This window comes from Camelina sativa, chromosome 2, assembly GCF_000633955.1.
Source record: "Camelina sativa cultivar DH55 chromosome 2, Cs, whole genome shotgun sequence".
NCBI lineage: Eukaryota > Viridiplantae > Streptophyta > Magnoliopsida > Brassicales > Brassicaceae > Camelina > Camelina sativa.
The window spans coordinates 2,630,340-2,653,527 of record NC_025686.1 but is presented as its reverse complement, the minus strand read 5'-3'; the positions used below and the strand labels follow the sequence as shown (position 1 = coordinate 2,653,527).

At 36.1% G+C, this 23,188-nt stretch overlaps 6 protein-coding genes and 1 pseudogene across 6 annotated transcripts; 3 read left to right on the top strand and 4 right to left on the bottom strand.

The window, feature by feature from the left end:
• LOC104747570 (putative F-box/LRR-repeat protein 23) lies at positions 426-1,330 on the bottom strand. The gene is made up of 2 exons (XM_010469224.1): positions 1,017-1,330; positions 426-864 (listed from the first exon to the last, which is right to left on the bottom strand). Exons 1-2 carry the CDS (start codon positions 1,328-1,330, stop codon positions 426-428), a joined length of 753 nt encoding a protein of 250 aa, XP_010467526.1.
• LOC104747560 (putative F-box protein At4g05475) lies at positions 1,891-2,903 on the bottom strand. The gene is made up of 2 exons (XM_010469214.1): positions 2,602-2,903; positions 1,891-2,425 (listed from the first exon to the last, which is right to left on the bottom strand). The coding sequence occupies exons 1-2, from the start codon at positions 2,901-2,903 to the stop codon at positions 1,891-1,893; spliced, it is 837 nt and encodes a 278-aa protein (XP_010467516.1).
• LOC104747548 (putative F-box/LRR-repeat protein 23) lies at positions 3,117-4,336 on the bottom strand. The gene is made up of 3 exons (XM_010469203.2): positions 4,284-4,336; positions 3,959-4,084; positions 3,117-3,639 (listed from the first exon to the last, which is right to left on the bottom strand). The coding sequence occupies exons 1-3, from the start codon at positions 4,334-4,336 to the stop codon at positions 3,117-3,119; spliced, it is 702 nt and encodes a 233-aa protein (XP_010467505.2).
• On the top strand, positions 5,926-7,149 carry LOC104715541. Its single transcript, XM_010432938.2, has 2 exons — positions 5,926-6,177; positions 6,312-7,149. The coding sequence occupies exons 1-2, from the start codon at positions 6,060-6,062 to the stop codon at positions 7,124-7,126; spliced, it is 933 nt and encodes a 310-aa protein (XP_010431240.1). The 5' UTR covers positions 5,926-6,059; the 3' UTR covers positions 7,127-7,149.
• On the bottom strand, positions 7,124-9,197 carry LOC104715549 (putative hydrolase C777.06c). Its single transcript, XM_010432945.2, has 9 exons — positions 8,931-9,197; positions 8,542-8,683; positions 8,323-8,450; positions 8,091-8,232; positions 7,896-8,001; positions 7,732-7,796; positions 7,613-7,648; positions 7,403-7,512; positions 7,124-7,325 (listed from the first exon to the last, which is right to left on the bottom strand). Exons 1-9 carry the CDS (start codon positions 9,095-9,097, stop codon positions 7,268-7,270), a joined length of 954 nt encoding a protein of 317 aa, XP_010431247.1. The 5' UTR covers positions 9,098-9,197; the 3' UTR covers positions 7,124-7,267.
• LOC104747541 lies at positions 9,817-11,790 on the top strand (annotated as a pseudogene).
• On the top strand, positions 15,289-16,927 carry LOC104747532. Its single transcript, XM_010469181.1, has 4 exons — positions 15,289-15,312; positions 15,835-16,173; positions 16,253-16,414; positions 16,526-16,927. The coding sequence occupies exons 1-4, from the start codon at positions 15,289-15,291 to the stop codon at positions 16,721-16,723; spliced, it is 723 nt and encodes a 240-aa protein (XP_010467483.1). The 3' UTR covers positions 16,724-16,927.

Below are 23,188 nucleotides of genomic sequence, written 5' to 3'. Positions count from 1 at the left end.
AGAACATTCATATATCTGCATCTAAGAGTAACTGAATGTCCAGAATAAAATTTAGCTTAACAGGTGATAAGCAAAAGAATATGGGATAGGAATTTTTGTAAGCTCAACATTTTTTGTACCAACAATTTTGTTTTGTCACGAGGATAGAAGCAGCAAACAGATTTCTTGTCACTCAAGTCAGCGCCAAATCTCTAAACAAGACTTCCATCGATAATAATGTCCTATATTAATAGATTTGTTTCGATTTGTAAGACTAACAGAAATCTATCATGGTTTTTAGAACTTGATTTGATTTTGTTATATTTTCCATCAGAAAGTTAGAAAACCTCTATATTGAAACAAAAGATCTGTAAAGAAAAGAGGACATGAACCAGTTACTAATATTGTCACTACAAAAAAAAAACAAAAAAAAAAAACAAAAAAGCTCATATAGCCGGGCCTTTCACAACTCTGATCCTCGTCGAACATCGCTTCTTAAGATCCTCGTCAAATTGAATGTTGAAACACATGCCTATATCAAGGTGTTCTAGGTGAGGACAACTGTCAAGAATGGCGTTCAAGCCGGTGTTGGTCAGCGAGTTCCCTAAAAGCTCAAGGTGTCTTAGTTTAGGCATGCTCTCTGCAATTGCCAATGCATTATTATCAAATCCGTTGATTAATATCCTTTTCCAAGTGCTGCCATTTAGCTTCAGTGTCTTCAGGTTTGGACAAGACTGGCCTGCAATTTTCAGAGACTCTCCTGTCAATGGGAGGTGTGTAACCTCGAGATATTCAAGCAATGGATGTTTCACAACTGCATCGACAAATCCATCGTTTTTTATTGTATAGCATTCTACAAGTCTCAGGCTTCTCAGATTACTTGAACTGCAAACAATAATTGTGAGTAAACAAAAAAAGGATTCAAAAACATTATCTAAGACACAGAAGAAGAACGATTAAGATCTATTTTTTCATGTCTACTAACCCTAGAATTAGAAATCAAATTTCTTTTGAAGAAAGTAAAAAAAAGACAGAACCTATGGGCGATGTAGTTGAGGAGCTTATCAGTACAGAAGTACTTAATGTCAATCTCAACCAAGCCGCCTTGGCTACGATCAACTGCATGACGACACATGATTCCGAGGTCGTCGCACTTGCAGTATATTATCTTGGGTATGAGGTTTCCCATGTCGATCTTCCGCCACATAGAAGGGTCTTTGCAGACGCGACGCCACGATCTGCACACTTTCTGAGCGTTTTCAAGTATGTCAATCACACCAAGCCGGATCAGGATGGATGACGTCAAGTCCGACGGAAGATCCGCCCAGCTTCTATATTCGCTGTCTTTCATTGCCAGAGACGGTCAAGTATGAGAAACCGATTAAAACGGGAAAACAAAGAAGAAGAACCCTAAGGATCAAATTGTGAAATCCCTAATGAGAGAGTGAAACAGTAGTATAGTTTCAAGACTTGAAATACAGAGTTATATATTTTACAAAATCAGTTCGGATCATTAAGTATATATATTAAGCCCACTAAAGTGATCTCTTCAGGCCTATAATTTTACTCACATCTGTTAACGAACGTGGTAATTTTACTGGCATTTATTATATGTTGAGCTAAAGATATAGATAGGCACAATATCAACAAATATGGAGAATCAAGAATTCTGACTTCTTTAACTTTGTGACTTGCATTGCAAGACAACACATGTCAAATCTGTTCTTCTCAAAAAAACTTTATAAAGGCAAAGAGGGGCACACAAGTAAACTGAAACTACAGAGTAAATACCCCAAGAAATTTTTAAAAAGAGGATATGAACGAGTTCATAACCAGTCGCCACAGATATTGTCATTGCATCCTTAAATGATCGGACCGCATATCCTTATATAATGATCGTTAACTTCACCCCTAGAAGTAGTAGGGGCTGCCATCACTATCATAATAGAAAAGGCTGTCTACTTCAAATAAATCAGCATCAGTATCAGAAATGACATCAAATGGATAATCGGCGGTTGAGTCGTCGGGGCGTTTCAAATCTCTGATCCTCTCAGAACATCGCTTCTCGAGATCCCCAAAAAAGTTAATGTTGAAGCAGCGGCGTATATCAAGATGTTCCAAGTGAAGACAGTTGTCAAGAATAGCGTTCAAGCCTGAGTCGGTTAGTCTGTTCTCAAAAAGCTCTAGGTGGCGTAGTTTGGGCATGGTTTCAGCAATTGCTAGAGCCTCATCATCTAAACTCATGTGCCGGCTGAAACAAGGGCTGTTTAGCTTCAATGTCGTCAGGAGTGGGCAAGACTGGCCTATACTTTTCAAATCAAATTCTAGAAAGCCATGTAAAATCTCGAGGTCTTCAAGGAATGGGAGTTTCGTGAAAGCATTGACAAATCCCTCGGCTGTTTGTAGATGACTCATTTCAAGCCTAAGGCATCTCAGATTACTTGATCTGCAAATGAAAAATTCTGATAGAATTATCAAAATCTCATAGAGCACTGCTTAACCAAAACCACAGATTCAACCAATAATGACTTCTAACTTGACACAGAAGCAAGTCCACTTAATTAAATTTATAAGCATTGTTAAATTTTTGACCTAATCCTCACAATAGAGATAAAAAGAAACTTTTCGACGATGTAGGAGAAGAGAGCATCGTTGCCGAAGTGTTCCATGTTGATTTCGACCATACCGCCTTCGCTGAGATCGACGGCGTGACGACACATCCTATCGTAGTCGAAGATACTGTTGTTTCTCATGTCGATTTTGCGAAACATCCATGGGTCTTTACAGACACGTCGCCACGATCTGCATACTAGCTGAGCGTTCTTCAGAATCTCAACCGTGCTAAGACGGAGTAAAATTGAAAATGTTAACTCCGGTGGAAGGTCCGCCCAGTTCACGGACGGCGGCGAAGAGGACGAAGCCATTTTGGGAAAATTAATGGAGTGAAGAAGATTGTTTTACGTTTCGGCTCAAATTTACGATATAGTCCTCGTCGCACTAACAGGCTCAGTAATCAAATAACATATTGGGCCTAGGCCCATTATTAAAGTCATTTGTTTTCAAAAGTTTTCACAAAAAACAACCGAAGAGACTGATATCATTGTTTGACCAGCTAAACAGACTTCATGACATGCGTATCAGAAAGTCAAATCGAGTACACTGGTATCATATGGGTAATCAGCTGTTGAGTCGTTGGGGCGTCTCACAACTTTGACCTTCTCCAAACAACGCTTCTCGAGATCCCCTACAAGGTTGATGTTGAAACACTGGCGTAAATCGAGATGTTCCAAGTGAGGACAGCCGTCGAGAATGGCGTTCAAGCCGATGTCTGTCAGTCTGTGCCCAAAGAGCTGGAGATGTCGCAGTTCATGCATTCTTTTAACAATGTCTCTGATCTGATAATCAGTATCAAGCATTGTTTTAGCAATGTTTACGGCATTAGGCTCAGAGCGAGCGAGCAGCCTGTAGCCATGACAGTTTAGCTTCAATGTCTTCAAATGCGGGCGAGCATAGCCTATAGCTTCCAAATTTAGTCCTTTGATTTTGCAGTATGAAAGCTCGAGTTCTTCAAGCAATGGAAGTTTCATGACCGCTGAGAAAAGTCCCATGCCTGTTATTTGATCGCACTTAACAAGTCCTAGGCGTCTCAAATTACTTGATCTGCAAGTATTAACAAAAACATTGATCTTAGAGATAGAAGTATATAACATCAATATACAAAAATAAGTATATTGATATAAACCAATATATGTGGGCTTTAACCAGTTATAAGGAGAGAGGCGATGCAAGAACTCAATGTTGATGTCAAAATGAGTTAAGCCATAAATTTTCCGATAATGCTCAAACTACCGAGAATTAGATCCAACCCTAGAAATTAGCAAATCCTTTCTGTAATCAAATCAATCTCACTATGTACGTACAACTTCATAAATTTCAATAAAAAAATATGCATGCGAGTTTTAGGAGAAGAGAGATCAACCTATCAGCAATGTAGGTGAGGAGAGAATCAGTGCCAAAACGTTCAATGATTATCTCTACCAAGCCACCTTGGCTAAGATCAACGGCGTGACACATCATACGTCCAAGGCGTTCCAGTTTAATTGATCTAAAAATAAAAATAGTTGCATGTTAAGTTGAAAACATGGTCTAAGACATACAAGGACAACAATTTTAATTTAGCCCTAGAATCGGCACAACCTTGAATGGGTATAAAACAACGCAACTTCTCAAAAACAAAAGTCAAAAGGCGTTTCAGATTCTCAAAAACAAAAGTCAAAGTTATATAGAGAGAGACAGAACATAACCTATTGGCGATGAAGGTGCGGAGAACATCGACGCTGAGGTCTTCAGTATTCATCTCGATATCGTACTCAATGAATTTAAGGTTTCTCGGGATTCGCATGTCAATTTTACGCCACATTGAAGGGTCTTTGCAGATGCGCCACCACGGGGTGCACACTTTCTGAGCGTTTTCCAGTATCTCAGTGGCGCCAAGATAGTGCAGGATCAATGACGTCAGTCCTTCCGGAAGCTCCACCCAGTTTATGGGTTTGTCGTCGTCGTCCCTTGTATGCGAAGAGGCCATTTTCTGAGTATCTAAAACGTCGTCAAGTGATCAGTTTAAATACTAGTTCCAGACCTTTCGGCTCCTTCGCAAATCTACAATTAAAGTCCTCATAGTATTATTAAACGCTCAGGCTCAATAATCGAAAAAGATATTTGGCCTGGCCCATAAATAAAGTCAAATCGTTTTCAAAAGCGTCACAAAAACCGAAGAGACGGATCATGTATTGTCAAGAGACCAGCTAAACAGACTTCACACGCGCGTATAAGAAAATAAAATTGAGTACACTGGTATGATCAAATGGTATCTTAATTGACAACTCGGATTCGTTTGGATTAGTAAACAACTAAACATCTACCAAAAAAATCTATTATGTTCATAGAACCAAGCTTGGTTCCGTTTATCTTTGCCTCTTTGGTTAACATTGGTTAACTAAGCATGGTTTAATATTGCAGATTAAGAATCGGTATTTAAGCTAATGGTTTAAGCTTTGTAACAAACTATATTTGAGGCTAATAAAGATGTGTTATTTCTCCGATTTGCTCTCTCGCTCTCGTTCTCAATATTCCGGTACACCGGACTTTTAATAATAGAATATTGCAAACAAGTGGGCTTAAAACAAAACAACTTCTCAAAAACAAAAGTCAATTATGATAGACCTTCATAGGAAACGTAATACCTCTCCCCGTTCACCATTAGTGTCCCTTTTAATTGCCGCTTTAAGTCTACTTCCACACACACACGAGCAAACCTTGCTCGTTCCACTCTCAAAGATGTCAAGTCCACCTTGATCGGTTTACCTAACCCTCCTGCGATCCCCATCAAAATAGTCTTATGATAGAAGTTCACCGGCAGATTTGCGATCCTGACCCACACTGGCCTAGTTCTAATCTCGTCTCTTACGGGATCAAAGTCCGGTGACCACGTTTTAACCATTAGAATACTACCAAATACACGCCATGGACCACCTGTACACTGCCCTCAAGTAATCCTCCTCCACATCAAACCGCACCACGAAGAACTGTCTCGGTAGATCCAACACCGACATCCCACCCCTCGGTTTCCACAACTCCTTGAGCCTTCGATTCATCGCTTCCACTGAGATGTGACGACCCATAACTTTCACGATCATACACTGCCGGAATAACCCGTACATAACTATAAGCCTAATGTTCTAATTATATGAATCGTGCATAGGACCATAATTTTGTGTTTCTTTTGGCAGCACACATTATTTACATGGTTAACGTTCAATGTTAAATTATTTTAAATAGAAAAAAAAGAAAAGAAAATAGAGCGTGAAATGAGGTAAGACAGACAAATTTAGTTGAAAAGAAAAGCCTAAGCCAAAATGATTGTCCACTAATTACGCCTCACAAAACAGGGGAAGTTGCAAAAACACAACAACCATAACTCTTTCTGTTATTGTCCAAATTCACAACATCTTCCCTTTGTTCATCATTTTTTCTTTTGGCTGATTGATTCCCTCTAAACGACGTTTTTAAAACCGGAAAACATGAGCCGTCTCCGAGCATTTTCTGCGCCGGATTTAGTTCCTTCTGATTCTGGATCTATTACATCATCACCAACAAGAACCAGAGAGCACCCATCTCATGAAGATTCTGGTTTAGAAGGTAAATCCTATCATATTCATCGAAATAATCATTTTCCATTCAGATTTTCTATCTACGTTGTTAACAAAGATAACAATCTTGTGGCTTGCATGGCAAGAAATTTTGTTAAACGTGTTATTGCTTCTGTATTTAAGGGATCACTACAAACGTGAAGCTACTGCTGAAACTCGTTCAAGATCACAACGAAGCAACCTCAAGGCAGCACGATGACTGGAAGGTACAGAGAGTCAAAACGATGATGACTATTCTCGAGGATCTAAAGACACGAATCCAGAAAGCTCAACAACAATCATCATCATCATCCGGGAAAAAAGAGCTTAGACGATGCAACACAGAGCTAAAACCGACTCATGATCCAAACAAGAATCCGATGAAGCCGCCACAGAACGATCCTGACGATGTTCAGAAGCTGAGAAAAGAGCTAAGCGCGAGTATGGCTGCAAGAAAGAGTCTTCAAATGATGTGTTCAAGTCTAGGGAAAGAGAAAGAGATAATGGCTTTGGAGCTTGCGAGGAAAGCTCACGAACGGAACGAAATGGAGGAGCTAATAAGTGATCTTAGGGCTCAAAATGATAAACTGCTCAAGAAAGTGCAGAATTGCGCGGCAGAGCATAGTAATGAGAAGAAAGAAGATGATGATGGTCAAGGATGCAACGATGTGTCTCTTCAGGGAAGAAACAAAGAGTTGTCTGATCAGCTTCTCAAATCTATTGACGGATACCGATCTTTGAAAAGGAAATACAAAGATGTTCAAGAAGAGAATGGATCAATGAGACGAGCCCTTAGAGATTATGGGGAAGGAATGAATGTTGGGACTCAGAGACTAAACAAGTTGCATGAGAAGATCACAAGAGAAGATGATGTGAATATTGAGGATGAGATTTCAGATTTAGAAAAGTTGTTTCAAGGGCTTGGTTTAAAGATTTCAAATCATTCACAGAAGAAGTAAACAAACAGAGATTCCATTTATGTATCAATATATAGATTCTAATCATATAATTTTGGAAGTTTTGTCACTTGGATTCGTGCTAGGTAACAAGAATTCTGAGTTATGCCTCTCCTTTACTTAAATTTGGATTTAGCAATTTGCTCATAGCTCTATTGGAACCCTTAATCCATCGTGAGCAAGCTGCACTTGGATTCCTTCCCTAGAAATCAACATAGTCTTTCAGCATTTAACGATGTTAATACATAGAGATGTTATAACATATGTTTCATTGCGTACCTTAGAGACCATTCCGCAAGTATCTCATTGTATTCATGGTGATCAAAATCATGTGTCATACCGGTTAATAGCGCTCTCTTTGGACAGAGCCTCTTTAAGATCTCAAGAGCCTAAAGAACAGAGGAATAATGAAACTTACTTTCAAAAATGTTCAGAGTAATGAAACATTGTTTGAAAAATGAAGAAAAAGTGAAAAACATTGAAACAAACCTCAGGAAAACAGATGTGTGTAGGATTTAGTCCTCTCTATTATCAACGAGATGATGGTCAGCAACAACAAAATTTCATGAACGAATAGCGGTAAAAGAAAGTTACATAATGAACTTAACCTTGCGAGGTACATTTGTATCCAAGATAAGAAGATCTAACTGTCCAGCCCCGGCTTTAGAAATAGCTGCATAGTCAAATATTCATTAGAAGATCAAATCTTTCTCTTAGTAGAAGTGAAATACATGGTGATAATGATTAAGGCGGAACCATAATGACCTCTTACCATACTCGGTACTCGGTGGAATGCGTGATACATCTGATATATAAGCCACTTTACTTTTATCACCGAAAAGGAAACCTAAAGCAATGTAGTCCTCTCCATGCATCACCTAATTAGCAAAACATTGTTGAGTCTTCAAGGTCTCAAAAGAATAATCAAGACTGGTTTTATCTACTCAAAAGTCATAAAAAGTCTAACCGGAAGAGGCGTGAAAGATACGCCTGAGGCAGTGAATGGTTTTTCACAATTCTCTTCAATGATTTTCCAGTCAAGCTGTGAAACTCTTCTAGGTACTTCTTTAACTTTCTTATCAACCAAATAAGGAAACCTTGTAGCAATACTGCAAGAAAATGCACAATGTTGCTGCCTTAAAAGAAATGCTAATTGAGATAGAGACCACAAAATCGAAGATGGGAAAACAGATTGTTACCTTTCCATTGTAAATTCAGATAGAAACACAGGAAGTGGATCAGAGTCAATAATTGAACCGCGAGGTTGAAGAGATCGAATATCATCTAAACCATGAACAGCATCTGCGTGCTCATGAGTTAGAACTATCTACACAAACCATACAATTCATTAATCAGCATAGAAATTCAATTCAGACTGCAAGAATTCAAGAAGATGATAGCAAATAAAAGGGCTTAACAGAATGGATTCGGGGAATCTTATAGAAGGTGAACCAACGAAGGACTTGCTCTCTAAAACTCTTCCCAACATCAATAATTATGTAATAGTGTCTACCATCTTCTTCCTCGCAGCAATAGTCAATCAAGAGCGATGTGTTGCATCTGCCAAAAATCAAAATTCAAGATTGGATTAAAGAATGTCCCCCAAGAAGAACACTAGAAATCGGATTCTACATTATCCACCTACAAAGGGTTAAAACGTAAATTCCGAAACAGAGTTCTCTCTGTTTTCAGTCACAAATCCCAATTTCAAAAGGGTCTTTTACGGAAAGAAACAAGATTCTAAATTTCACGATCTCCACAGCTTAAAAGATCAAAAATCCAAAGAGAATGTGATGTCAAAATTTACCTGTAGTTAGGGTTTAGGTGAGGAAGTAAAGAGAGGGATTGAGAACAGACATGGCAAGGAGGATCCGATGGCTGGAGTAAGCATCTGAAATCGGGAACTGCACCGGAGCAGCCTGTTCCGAGAAAGATCAGAGCCGTTCGATCATTATCACATTGATTCTTCTCCATCTTTCAAGATTACGATCTTCTCGTGGTCCAACGCTACATGTTAGTTTATTGCATTAGTTGAGAGAATATGCGATAGGTGACACAAAGTTGTCTTTTTCAATGTTTTACTGTAATACACCCACCAAATTGATACTGTAATATTTTAGTCATAACTTTGACATTATTTGACCCCAAAAAAGAAAGAAACAATTCTTGAATTTACCGACAGGGATGAACGTCTCTTATTCACCATCTATATATATAAGTTAACTTTTTCTCATTCCTGGTGCTGCCATGTCAGCACTCACTCTGTTTAATCGGACCAAATTTTCGACATTACCAGTTCCTATTTGTTTGGCCCATATCTCTTTAAAAGTCCATGAAACTCCATTCCAACAACTCCCGGCGAAATAAAACCCCTCTCCACGAGACTCTACTCTGCCGTTCTCCCTTGTGCGACCTGAAGCGTCTTCACTCTTTCATCCCGGTTCACCTAATGGATAGATTTGAAATTAATGTTGGGCACTCTTCCACAACCTTTCACTGTCTTCTCTGTCTTCCATCTCCATAGTAACGTCTTCCTGTTTAACGGTAATTCAAGCGTTCAATGCTCCCTCTTTCAATTCAAGACCCACTATTCTTTCTTCAATTGGCGTAAGTTTAAGTTCTATATAATGTCATCTTCTCCAATTTCATCCTTCTTATAATTTTCTTTGTCTCTGAAATTTCTCTTGACTAACATGGATTCCACTGTCATTCGCAAATCTCAAAGCTGGCCTTCTTCGCCAACACATCGTCGGAAGAATGCTTCGTCACTGGCCTGCCCTTCTTCGTTGAGTGCTCTCACGTTCAAGCTGCATCCTCTGGTGATGCTCAACATATCCGATCAGCTTAACCCTTCCGCCGCTTCTTGCGCAACCGGTAATGGCTCCAGCAACGCCGACGCGATGTTACTGCAAAACCCTAGGGTTTATGGATGCGTGATCGGTCTCCAGATCGGCCGTATGGTTGAGATCTTCAACATTTTCGAGCTTTTGTTTGATCCTACTACTGATACTCTCAATAGACCCTTCCTTGAGAAGAAGCAAGAACTCTGTAAGTTTTTCTCACATACACTCTCTCTCTCTCTCTCTTTATATCGTTCTCGCTTTGGTTATAATTTGTACGTCTATGGGGATTTTAGATAAGAAGGTGTTCCCTAAGTTCTACATATTGGGACGGTACTCTACGGGAAGCGATGCTACGGAATCTGATATGCTTATCCACAGAGCTGTGAGTTGCAGTTTCATTGTTTTATTCTGATATGGTTCTCTATTGTTGTAGTACTGATTGTGTGAGGTTTTTGTCATCTACAGCTGATGGACATTAATGAATCCCCTGTTTATGTTCTTCTAAATCCGGCTATCAATCACTCACAGAAGGATCTTCCAGTGACTATTTACGAAAGCGGTAAATTGGTTTTTTTTTTCCATCATTGATTGTCTTATTTGTTTTAGAGATTATCATCTTATTGACTATGATAATCATTGATTGTCTCCAAAACTAGAGTTCCATGTCATTGATGGGATTCCTCAGTCGATTTTCCTGCATACAAGCTATACGATTGATGTATGAGTTTAAGCCACTTGATTTTTATTTCATCGATGTGATACGAGAGTGGACTTTTGATAATATAGCGGTGGTTGTAAATTCGTGCAGACAGTTGAAGCTGAAGGATATCGGTTGATCATGTTGCTCATCTTAAGCCATCTGATGGCTGCTCAGCAGCAACTCAATGTAAGCAATCATTGTAACCCTGCATATTTAGTGTTATCTTGACTTTTTATTGCATGGAGTTTTAGGTTGATTCCTCGATGTATTGCAATGGCTGCTCATCTTACTGGAATCCATAGTGCTATCAAGATGCTTAACAGCAGAATCAGAGTGCTGCTCATCTTGTCGCTATGCAGGAAAGGAATTTGATATTCTTGCTCAAGTCCCAACTCTCGGTCATCCTATTATTTATTCATCAAATTTTTGTAACCTGACCTTGATCTTGCCTGGAACATATCGATATGTGTTTTCCCTACGGCGAAGAAAGAATAAAAGGGGGTTAGACGTTGATATTGAGGACAAGTAGGGGGTATTGGTTTGGGATTTTAAGAGAATTTTAATGACTTAAACTAAAATTATGGAAAGTATAAAATGAAGGATTCTAGGTGATTGTTTAGAAAGTTTTTTAAAATCTTGCTGATTTGTTTTTCTTAATCTTGTAAAATCTCTCATAAAATCTTGTAAAATCTTTCTCAAACAATATTGCACAGTATTCTCTTTGTTTGTGTTGGATTAGGGGGTGATACCAAATGTTGTCTTTTTTTGTTTTTTTCTATAAAAGTTGTTAGTAGAATGTATCCTCTACGCTTTGAGGGTGAGATATGTTCATCATAAACGTTGTTTATTATTAAGAGGGAGCTAAGCTTTCTATTCTTCATTCACAAGCAATAAAAGAGGTTTATAACAATTTGGTATCAGATTGTGAGATGAAGATACAAAAGAACACTATTGATGAGATGAAGAAAATAGTTGATGAGATGTTTGAGACGGTGAAGAACATGCAAGCGAAAGCCGAGCAAGAGAAGAAGATAAAAGAACAAGCGGTGGTGACGGAGACGGTGACATCAACACCGGATCCAGTGTTGGTTGTGGTTACGGTGGACCCAAACCACGTGAGATGAGAGGTGGTGGAATCGGTGAATTCGAAACCACTCGAAGCGGTGGCGTTAGTAGCTGCAACGTCTATGATCGAGTTAGAGAAACCATCGCATCCAAAATCTATAAAAAAAAACAAATGACATATTGACAACAAAAGTACATTTGTAAACCAAAGAAGTTAACTCTTCTGTCTTGAAACAATAGGAATGAGAATATGGTTCTTTACCTTGCTGAAGAACACAGACGGTTTGAGCAAACAAAGCAATGCTTCATTGAGGAGCGAAGAATGAGATACACCCTAATGATCATGCAGCACAAGATTTCATTAGAAAATTATTTTAAAAACATTGGGATGTATATAAAATAATATAAGAAGCGAGTTGTTATAATTTATATAAAGCGAGTCAGTTAAAAGCTGCAGTTTTTTTTATGTTGCAGGTTTTTTCACATACTACAACCACATATAAAAAGGTAAATAACAATCCAACCAGAACATGACAAATAATTTGAATAAAGCACAACTAACTACTACAGCTAGACAACAACTTTTACTATACAATCTTAACTTCTCATTATTAATTACAAAAAAAAACCTAAGAATATTCAAATTTCTAAAAAAATAAACAGTTTACTACATTATACTTGCTGCAAAAACCTAGAGGAAAAAAATTTAATCAACAAAACAACAAAAGAAAACAAATGAACAACAAAACTAGATGCAAGGAGAAATTGACATAACCAATAAAGATTATACCAAAATAACCAAAAAACACCCTAATCTAACTCCCGCGCGTAGCGCGGACCAAATGCTAGTCTTTAAATAAAGGAAACCAATTTTAATTAAGGAAACAAATTATGTGGCTTAATTAATTTAAATTTTTTAATTCTAATATTATATTACAGTTTTTAATTATCACATCTAAACCCTAACCATTTTTTATAAACCCAAACCAACATATAATTTTGTTTAATTGTAAAATCTAAACCCAAACCGACATATAATTTTGTTTAATTATTAAATCTAAACCCTAAACACTCTTTTATAAACTCAGACCGACATATAATTTTGTTTAATTGTAAAATCTAAACCCTAAACATTCTTTTGTAAACTCAAACCAACATATAGTTTCATTTCATTGTAAAATCTAAACTCTAACCACTCTTTTGTAAACCCAAACCAACATATAATTTTGTTTAATTATAAAATCTAAATCCTAACAATTCTTTTATAAACCAAACCGACATAATTTCCTTAATAAAAAATTTACATAATTTGTTTTGTCTTTTTATTTTAATTTTGATTTATTTTATAATATGATATGACATGACATATTGTTGTATTCTTATTGGTTAATTAAGAGTGGGTGAATGAGAGTTATTCACCCCTAAGGGTGAACCCAAGAATTTTTCAAAAAAAAAAATACACTGAAAACTAATAATATAATTAAAATCTACTAAATTTCTTTCCTCATTTGATCTAAATTTAATCATACTTTACTTTCTAATACACACATTTTTAATTTATATAAGCACATTTTTATTGAAAACTTTAAAATGTGATTTAAATGAATTTAATTGAATAAAATTTGTAATACACACATTTTTACTAAATTTCTATACACACATTTTTATAGAAGTTTTTAAAATGTGTTGTGTATTCATTTAAAAAATATATATATATATCATTCAACCTTTAAAGATTTATAAAGGATTTCTGAATGTTAACTTTTATTCATAGACTCGATTAAAATATTAATAATGTTTTATAAGATATTTATAAGGGGTTTTACACAAGTATGAAAGTATCTTTTGTATGTGGAGAAGTTTGAAGAACAAGTTGACATTGCTATGGAATGTGTTGTGACGCTTGAAGAGAAGGTCGTAAATATTCGCATCAGATATTAGAAAAATAAAAGCGGGATTGTTTTGAACTTCTAGTATCATTGTGGAAGGCAGATACAAAACTAGACTGGAGTTGGATTGATCAAAACTAGACTGTGAAGCCGAAACTAATAAAACCAAAATAAGTCATCACAAAAATCAAACTATTAAGAGATGAATGAGTAATCTATTGCGCAAACAATCATAATAGATTGAATTGTTTTTATGTTTTTATGCTTTTATGTTTTAATCTTCCTCCTAATTTTTTTTTTATATTCGTAAGTGAATGTTAATGCAAATGTGAATGTGAGTTTGAATTATATAATTTTTAAAAAAATATTAAAAGAGGAATTGAAATCGTTCTTTTTTTTTTTTTTTTTTTNAACAGCATACAAGATTGGTTCAAACAAACCAATGTGAAGGTAAATTATTAACAAAGGTAACTTGGTGCGGAGCTGAACGAACACGTCGCGCTAAATTATCCGCTTTACCATTCTCAGAGCGAAGAACGTAGACTAAGGAAAAAGATATGAATTCCTCCTTATCCGCCTGAATATCCTCCAGATACGGCGTGAAAGCTGGCCACTCAGAAGGCGAAGACACCATCTTCACCAAGTCAGAGCAGTCGGTAAGAAAAACAACAAATTGATTGTCCGCCCCGATCATACAGCGCATTGCCCAGATAAGAGCTTCTAACTCAGCATGAAGAGGTGAAAGGATGCGACGCATATTAGCTGCTCCCATGGTAGGCGCGTCTCCCCTAGGTGAAACACAAAACCATCCTCTACCAGCAAATCGATCTGTCTCCTTCCATGAGCCATCCACATAACAATGATAACTGGACAAAGGTCTAGGAATCCCAGAACCTCCATACCCATGAGTTCCACCCACAGTTGTGGGATCCAATGAGGACCCAGTGGCCTCCGTCTGAGCCAGGAACCAGTCTTTAGCCTTGTCCCCTGCCAAACGCAAAATTGCTCGCGGATCCGAATCTAGGTTGCTAAATAATTTATCATTTCGTGCTTTCCAAATGTACCATAAGATCCAAGGAAAATCTTCCTGTGAGGGGACATCCTTGAATCTCCAAAAGAGAAAGTCCATATTGGTCAAAACAGAAGCAGAAGGAAAAAAGCCAGGGGCTGTCGGAAACTGTGACAAAGCCCAAACTTGTCTTGCTGGTGCACACTCAAAGAGGGTATGATTTATAGTCTCCTCCTCATAACCACAAAGACCACACACCGGATCACAGCTCAAACCACGTTTCCGTAAGTTAGCTGTAACCGCAACACATCCCGAAAGCACTTGCCACATGAAGTGGCGTAGTTTTGGGGGACACCGGATTTTCCACACAAAGGCCTGAAGTGGAACAAAGTCCGGCCCAAGGACCTTTGGCACAACCGTAATCGGGGGCTGGGACCGTAACGTGTGATACCCAGACTTCACCGAATATTTACCTGACTTAGTAAAATGCCACCCTAGCGAATCCGGTTTGTCCGGTTGGCGAAATGGTATGGCGGAAATAATGGCAACATCTTCCGGTACAAAAGTAGCCGTAAGTTGGGCCATGTCCCAGGAATTAGAGTTCCTGTCGATAAGATTTTGAACGGAGAGCAAAGGATCAACTGGCAACCCTGTGCTCAATGCTGGTCTCGGGGATTGAGCAGGTATCCACAGATCATTCCATACAGAAATGGAAGCACCAGAACCTACCCGTTTAATAAGTCCTTTATTAACCAGAGAGCGAGCAGAAATAATACTACGCCACCCATAGGATGGCGAATAAGATTTAATTGGATCCAAAGGATCAGAATGCCTATAATATCGGCCTTTAAACACACGTGCAAAAAGCGAGTCCGGGACTGAAATCAACCGCCAAAGCTGCTTGGCAAGTAGAGCAGTATTGAAATCATCCAAACACCGAAAACCCAAACCACCCTCACTCTTATCATTGCCGAGTTTGTCCCATGCCACCCAATGTAATCCTGTTGATTGTCCAGACGAACTTCACCAAAAGTTTGAAATTGCACTCGTTAGTAGGAATTGAAATCGTTCATAATTAAAAAATAAAATAAAATTGGAATGGCAGTTGGGTAAATATAACACACTTTTCTGGCCTGATGGTAAAACTGAAGGCCTAATTTTGTTTTTATATCATCGATTTTAGTCCTCATCGAAGATATTTTTAGTTTTCACTTTCCCAAATTCAACTTGTGAGTTTTCTAGGGTTTGCTCGATCGATCACCATCACCATAGTTCTCAAACCCTGCGTACTCGAGACGACGAAGAGAGAAGGAGACTCGAGGATTGAAGAAGGACGCAGTGATGGGAAAGTCAAAATTGAGGAGCGTCGTGATACTAGAGCTGATAATGATATCCTAAAGGCGCCCGAATGGGATGTGGACAGCTTCGATGGTTTAGAGTATTATTCATCTTCGGATCCCGCCTCTGATGAGCAGCTTTCATCTGACGAGCTGGAGGCTTTAGAGAACTACAACATCGTTAAACGCCAGCTGATCGACAGCAAGGTACCCATCTTGTTTCTTTTGAATTATGAGTTATATATGAAATTGAGATGGTGTGATTTTGATTTATAGTACAATGTAGGGATTTTACATGGATCCAGAGCGTAGGCTAAGATATTTCTACAAAAACATCTCTACTACAAGTTTGGACCGGAATGCACTTTGGGGCAAAACCTTTCGTGAGTACTGGGAAGAGATGGTACATGTCTGTCTCCAAAAACACAACCAAGACAACCAAGACAAGGCTAGTTCCTTTTCTCTTCTTGTGGGTTTGTTTTAATATGTCTGTCATTCACCGTTTTTAGATGGGTAGCTAAGCCTTATGATTGTTATTTTTTTTTGTATGTGGGTCTAGGTGTGTAATGTGGAGTTCGTTGAAGTTGTGAGAGGTAATTATCGCGGAGGAGCAAGATCCAAGTCATACATTACGTTTATGGCTAGGGAGAAGCCGGATGGACCTCTTGTGGAGTATCAAGCTAAGTGTATGGTTACTTTGGACAGAAAGAGGCATCCCGTCCTCTGTAGACCGTCGTCCACTACACCAAAGCCTTGAAACCAAACTTGTTTAAGGTAGGGGTTGCTCTTAGCCAGTTCAGATTTGCTGTGTCCATGCTCAAACGTGATTAGGTATATGTATGTCATAATGTGTGGTTGAATCTGAAGATTTTATATTCTCATCTTTAGACAAGAGATGATTCTATAGGAAAATGTACAATGTAAACTATATTGTTTGAATCTGTGGGTTCAATTTCCGGCATTTTTTTGTTCGACTTAACCAAATGCAAACCGTATGATACGTTGGAAGCTTTCCATCAGCCTATTTACTGAACCAAACAACGAGCTATTTTAGAATTTGCATATTCAATCTGCCTTTTTTTACTTAGTTTGTTTTAATTGAAACAAAAAACGACTAAGCGTTAGTTTTAAACACAAAAAAAAAAACAAACTTTTTTGTTTAAAAATCGTGTTTCTCAAGTCATGAAATATAAAAATCGTGTTTCTCAAGTCATGAAATTCTAAAACCTCATAAATCTCAAGATGTTGAACGAATAGTGAAACAGAAACTGAAGTAGGCTTGATGGACGATAAAGACATGGTGAAACGAGGGTGAGGGGCGGAACTATATTCCAAGACAAATGACATTTACTTATCAAGTCGCCATAATCGAGTGACGAATCGAGAGTGCAGATGTGCACTTCAATTGGTTTGATTTTTGTAAGATGTTGAGGTAAGTCGAATTCTTTCGTTTTGGTGTTGTAAATATGGTTTAGATTTTAGAATAAGGGGTTTTGCAGAAAATATGAGTAAATTTTAATATTTTCTTTCTGGAATAGTAAATTTTAAAAACAGATATCTAGTCATGTTTGCTTTAATTTTTGGTTAGAGTTGTTAAAAAGTATAAAAGTTTTTATAAACAGACTAGCATGCGCTACGTGCGGGAGTTTAATTAGGATGTGTTTTGGATTTTTTTGTAAATTATTTATTGGTTATGTAAATTTCTCTTTGCGTCTGGTTTTGTGGTTCATTGGTTTGTATTTTTTGTTATTTATTTTTGATTTTGTGGTTCTTTTTTGGTTTTTGCATTATGTATAATCTAGTGAACTTTTTGTTTTCTAATTTTTTTTATCCCGTTGTGTTTGTTTACAAAATTGGTTGTGTTTTAGTTTTATTTTTATTTGAGAAGTTTAGATTGTATAGTATAAGTTGATGTGTGGCTCTAGTTGTAATTGGTGCTAATTTTATTTTTTCGTCATGCTTTTTGTTGGATTGTTTTTGAATGCTTTAGTGATTGTGTTACATAGTTAGTGAGTCATACATTTTTTAAAAAAAAATTACTTAGATTTGGGATTTTATTGTGTTAATTTTGTGTTACATCCCCATATTCCCAGTAACCCTTAAATTGTGGTGGTCTATTGGGTCATGGATTAGTCTTGTTTGAAAGTAGCACTTGTCTTGTAACTGGGTGTCTTCTTCTTTGTCGTAGATCTCCTCTTGAACGGATAGTAGATAACCAATCTTTCGATCTACAGGACAATAGGAGGTTTGAAGCTCATATTTTGATGCTCCTACTATGTTTTCAATCATCCATTATGTCGATGCAGAATACTTCAAGTTTTTTCGCGTGTTTGGGTGATTTCGTCTTTGCCTTGCATCCCTAGGGGGTAATTGGTTCTCCCCTGTTGATTTCGTTCAACGTAACTATTAATTGGAGTGCTATTTTTAAAAATTATAATGTGTTGTGTTCCTTTGATTCTCAAATTAATTAATCGATTCTTTTTTGAAATTAGCTGTAATTTTAGTTTTGTTAGGCCCATGAGTGAGTGCTTGGATTGGATGTGATTTGTGTCTTGTTCAATTTTAACTTTTTGTTTTTGTATTTTTTGTTTGTGTTTGTATCGATTTTGAAATAGTAACTAGGTGATACCTTGTGCTACAGCACGAGATTATATATGTTGTTAGTTACTTTTTTTGTAATTTGTATTTTTGTAATATAGTTTTTTATTTTGACTTATGTTCTTTGTTTATATAGTATTTATTTGTATATTTGGGGTTATACAGTAAATTGGAAATCCTAATAGAGTAAGAAGTTTGTAAAATGTAGCTTTTCACGAAAACAGACACACTGCAATGTTGGATAGTAGTTTTGTAAGAAAATAGACACTCCGCAATATCGGATAGTAGTTTTGTAAGAGGATAAACACATCGCAATATTGGATAGTAGTTTTGTAAGAGGATGAGTTTTTCTTTATTTTGGTTTGTCGTCAAAAGAGGAGAGGTTGCTTGTTAAATTTTAGTGTGAGATATTTCAATGGTTAGGAAACCATTGTATTTATAGTGAGATTATGTATATTTAGGTTATCATTTAGAAGTTAATATTTGATATATCAACTATTAACAAAATTGTTAAAAACCAATTTAATTTATAGTTTGATAAAAATACATGTTTTAACGAGTGCAGATGTGCACTTCAATTGGTTTGATTTTTGTAAGGTGTTGAGGTAAGTCGAATTCTTTCGTTTTGGTGTTGTAAATTACTTGTTTAGAATTAAAAATATTTTTAATCTTAATTAAGAAAGAAAAATAAATGTACAACCAACATTACTATAAATTTGGAAAATTAACATTATTTGGGATTAAAAATTAATGTTCATATTTTGTTGAGGAAAACTATATCTATATAAAGGATCTCTAATATAAATTCCCTAAACTTTGGGAACATTTTTGTTTTGTTTTCTTGAAAAAAGATTTTGGGAATTTCACATTCGCAATTGGCTGGGAGCAGAGAGGGATCTAGGGATTTACTCGATCAACATGATTCTCAATCAATGCGGAGTCGAGACGACGATAGAAGATTCCATGGAAGCGACGAATTTGGACCATTCATCGGTGGAGTTCAAGAGTGACGCGAGAAAGCGTAAGGCCGAGTTCGAGGAGGAGGAGGAGGAGGAGGAGGAAGAGAGCGATGAAGAAGAAGAAGGCGTTGATGATGGGAGAGCCAAATTAGAGGAGGAGCCTAAGGCTAGAATAGATTACTTGAAGGCACCAGAATGGGATGTGGACAATTTTGATGGTTTAGAGTATTATTCTTCTCCGTAGCCGATAAGTTACTATAAATATCATATAACTAGATTAAGATCCGTGCTAGAACAAGAGTTGAAATTAATTTTATTTATATTGTAATTTTTATATAAAATATAATTTATGTGATTGTTTTTAAAAGTAATGTTGTGTAGTAGGTTATAGATTAAGTTTTAATTATATAAAATATAATTTATGTGATTGTCTACAAAATAATGTTGTGTACTTCCGTTTTATTATATAGGGGATAATTTATTAATTGTTCTTTCGGAAAATCAACCGATTCCCCTATTCCTGCTATGAATTAAGTTGTTTTGACGAAAATGTATGATATTTAACCATTTGGATTTTGGACGATAGAAAGATGAGAAAAGGACCCATCTAAATAAAATGTCTCCGCTGAGCATTTCACATGGAGGATATATTCAGAGTGCATGAAACGTCTTTCTCTATTTGAATTTGTAAATCTCGCAGTTAAGGATACCAAGGAAACGTAGTTAGTTCCCACAGCCGTTTGATTTGCATGCCTACGGACTTAGAGACTTATGGCAAATTTTAACAATGTGGCCTCGGTCTTAAAATAACTAAAAAAATCTATTTCATACAATATGTAATTTTGATAAAAGATAAGTAATTTACTAGTAGAAAAATTCATTGCATAACAAAAAGATAGATGTCAAACAAACAAAAAGATACTAATAACTATTTATATTTAAGACACTAGATTAGGATCCGCCCATCAGACGGATTTAGAGTTTTTAAAATAAAATTAAATTTAACAAAGAATATAAAGTAAATATTTTTAATAAGTAAAAACTATCTATAAAAGTAAATAGATACACTGAGGTGTCTAATGTGATATTTGGTGTTAAAGGTGCGGCTTTGCGGTTGATACTATTAATCATATTTTTTTTGAATGCCCTCACTCGTGTGAAGTTTAGGATTTATCACTGACTCCGGTCTAATCAGAGGGTTTTCCATATGAGTCGGTGTACTCGAATTTGTATTTTCTTTTCTAGAGGGATGTCTCTCAACAGGATGATCGATGATCCTGATAAACTTCATCAATGACCATAAATTTTATGGGCAATCTGGAAGACCATAAATAAAAAAGTTTTTCAAGGTTTAGAAATCGAGACGAATGATATAATTGCTCAGGCTTTGGGCGATAAGCTAGCCTGGAAAGAGGCGCTCTCTTTTACGACAGTCATCTCGGCTCCATCTCCGTCCTCGGATGTCTAGGTTTCTTCACCTTGTTATCAGATTGATGGTTCTTGGAAAGCAACCAATGTGTATTCAGGATTGGGCTGGTGGTGTTGCATTGGTGAGGAGCGAACCTTGTTGTTGTGGGCCAAGTGTCTAAGACGGAGCCCCTCCCCTTGCATTCAGAGTTAGAAGCGTTGTTGTGAGCCATGGAGCGGATACATGCTGAGTTACTCACTTTGGTGCATTCCCCTGAATATTGACCATCCTTCTCCAACTTGTTTGATGAGTTTAATTTGCTGGAGTCTATCCCACTATTCTCCATCTCTTGGATCCCACATGCGACAAATTCGAAGGCGGATTGTCTTTGTTCGTGCTTCGCATTATCTTATCTTTGAAGTTTATTTTGTAAACCTCTTCCCTCTGGCTTGGGCAACTAACCGAGGAAATTCCTTTTAATTTATTGTTTGGTTGAAATAAAAAAATAGATACACTTTTAGTTAAAGAAAATAGTTGTAGATGAGTTCAAAAGTATTTAAATTAAATTAAAGTTAACAAAGAATATATATTTAATACTTTTTATAAGTAAAAACAATGTATAAAAGTAAAGAGATAAACTTTTAGTTATAGAAAATAATTGTTTTTTTTTGCTATAATACACTAATGTTTATCCATTTACAAATGTACTGTCTACATTACCACTAAAAGTTTATTTGTTCACCCAAATATATTTTATTGTTAAAATATACTCTTTAGTCTTAATTACTACCAACAAATTGCCTTTATGAACACATTAAATAACCTATTATATGTCTCTTCACTTTAACATTTTTATAGTTACAAAAACGCATACGTTTAATTTTACATATTCCTATCATATATATTACAATAGCAGTCTTTTGAATTAATTATTTGATTAGTGAAAAAAATATGAGACGATCTAAATTTTTTTTTTACTTCAACAATCTTTTTCTTTATGTAAAGGTGGGTATTTACATTTTTTTAGAAACAGTAACTAATTGTATAATTTTCACAATCATTTTTTATCTTATATAAAAAGTAATATTTTTCTTGTAATATAGCAACTAAAAGTTAAAATAAGTAAACAATATTATAATTTTGAATTTTATGGTATATATCTATATATTTTATCTTATAATTAGATTCTAAATAAAATTAGGTCTTATTTTATCTATTTATTTTTATACAAAACCTTTTTAGGTAAGGTTTTTTATTATTACATTTTTATTTTTTAAAATTTTAATAACGAATTGACATGTGTCAACATCTGAATGATATAATTGACACATGTCACGATCTTGTTAATTAGTAATTTTATCATCAAACTTTATATAATAAGATATATATATATATATATATATATATATATATATATATATATATATATATATATATATCTAAGAAAATTTAATGAAATATAGCTCTACTAGGGATCGACCCGCACATACGTGCGAGATTATTTTTCTAAATATTTTTTTTTCAAGATTTTGGATCTGCACTTAAGTGTTTTGATTTATAACACATGATTCTTGTAGTAGCTTCATACACTAAATTTAGTATAGTATTTATAATCCAAATTTGTATTGGTTTGATTTCAATCTAGTTTGTGAATGTTTGAAATAAGACTGATTTCACATGGAACTTGGACTGACATAATGATGAATCCGGATGAGTTGTGAACCAGATTGACCATTCTATCATACTTATAAACTATCAAACAGGATAAAAAATCGTGAAAATGAATTAAAACATCGTGAATCCAAATAACCCAAATAGAGATATCAAAGGAATAAACCCCAACATGTTATACCGCTCGGGTTTAAAATCTTTTGACCCTATAAAAACCTGTTCCGCGAGATTTACAGGGAGTAAATAGTTCCACATACTTGAATTAAAGACATCATTATAATATCAATTTTTGTTCGGACCGTAACTCGCTTTTCGATTAGTTACGATTATCTTTTAAAAAAACAAAATACTCGAATTTAGAGTCAAAATTAGGCCTGGGAAAATACCTGGATCCGAAAATCCTATCCTACAAATCTGATCCGAACCTGTATCTAAAATTTTAGAATATTCGAATGGTTTCCAAATCTCTAAATACGAAAACTCGAATCCAAACCCGATCTGAACCGGAATCCAAATGGGTACCCAAATATACCAGATCCAAACCCAAAGTCTAGAAAATCCCGAACGGATCCTATACCTCTAAACC

Coding starts and splice junctions, on each gene's coding strand:
- LOC104747570 (XM_010469224.1), bottom strand. CDS start 1,330: ATGAAAGACAGCGAATATAGAAGCTGGGCGGATCTTCCGTCGGACTTG. Junction 865..1,016: donor CTCAACTACATCGCCCATAG/GTTCTGTCTTTT, acceptor TATTGTTTGCAG/TTCAAGTAATCTGAGAAGCC.
- LOC104747560 (XM_010469214.1), bottom strand. CDS start 2,903: ATGGCTTCGTCCTCTTCGCCGCCGTCCGTGAACTGGGCGGACCTTCCA. Junction 2,426..2,601: donor TTCTCCTACATCGTCGAAAA/GTTTCTTTTTAT, acceptor TTTCATTTGCAG/ATCAAGTAATCTGAGATGCC.
- LOC104747548 (XM_010469203.2), bottom strand. CDS start 4,336: ATGAATACTGAAGACCTCAGCGTCGATGTTCTCCGCACCTTCATCGCC. Junction 4,085..4,283: donor CGCACCTTCATCGCCAATAG/GTTATGTTCTGT, acceptor TTTTATTTTTAG/ATCAATTAAACTGGAACGCC. Junction 3,640..3,958: donor CTCACCTACATTGCTGATAG/GTTGATCTCTCT, acceptor TAATACTTGCAG/ATCAAGTAATTTGAGACGCC.
- LOC104715541 (XM_010432938.2), top strand. CDS start 6,060: ATGAGCCGTCTCCGAGCATTTTCTGCGCCGGATTTAGTTCCTTCTGAT. Junction 6,178..6,311: donor TGAAGATTCTGGTTTAGAAG/GTAAATCCTATC, acceptor TCTGTATTTAAG/GGATCACTACAAACGTGAAG.
- LOC104715549 (XM_010432945.2), bottom strand. CDS start 9,097: ATGGAGAAGAATCAATGTGATAATGATCGAACGGCTCTGATCTTTCTC. Junction 8,233..8,322: donor TCTGAATTTACAATGGAAAG/GTAACAATCTGT, acceptor ATTTTCTTGCAG/TATTGCTACAAGGTTTCCTT. Junction 7,797..7,895: donor TCCACCGAGTACCGAGTATG/GTAAGAGGTCAT, acceptor TTGACTATGCAG/CTATTTCTAAAGCCGGGGCT.
- LOC104747532 (XM_010469181.1), top strand. CDS start 15,289: ATGCTGGTCTCGGGGATTGAGCAG. Junction 15,313..15,834: donor TGGTCTCGGGGATTGAGCAG/GTATCCACAGAT, acceptor AGATATTTTTAG/TTTTCACTTTCCCAAATTCA. Junction 16,174..16,252: donor GCCAGCTGATCGACAGCAAG/GTACCCATCTTG, acceptor AGTACAATGTAG/GGATTTTACATGGATCCAGA.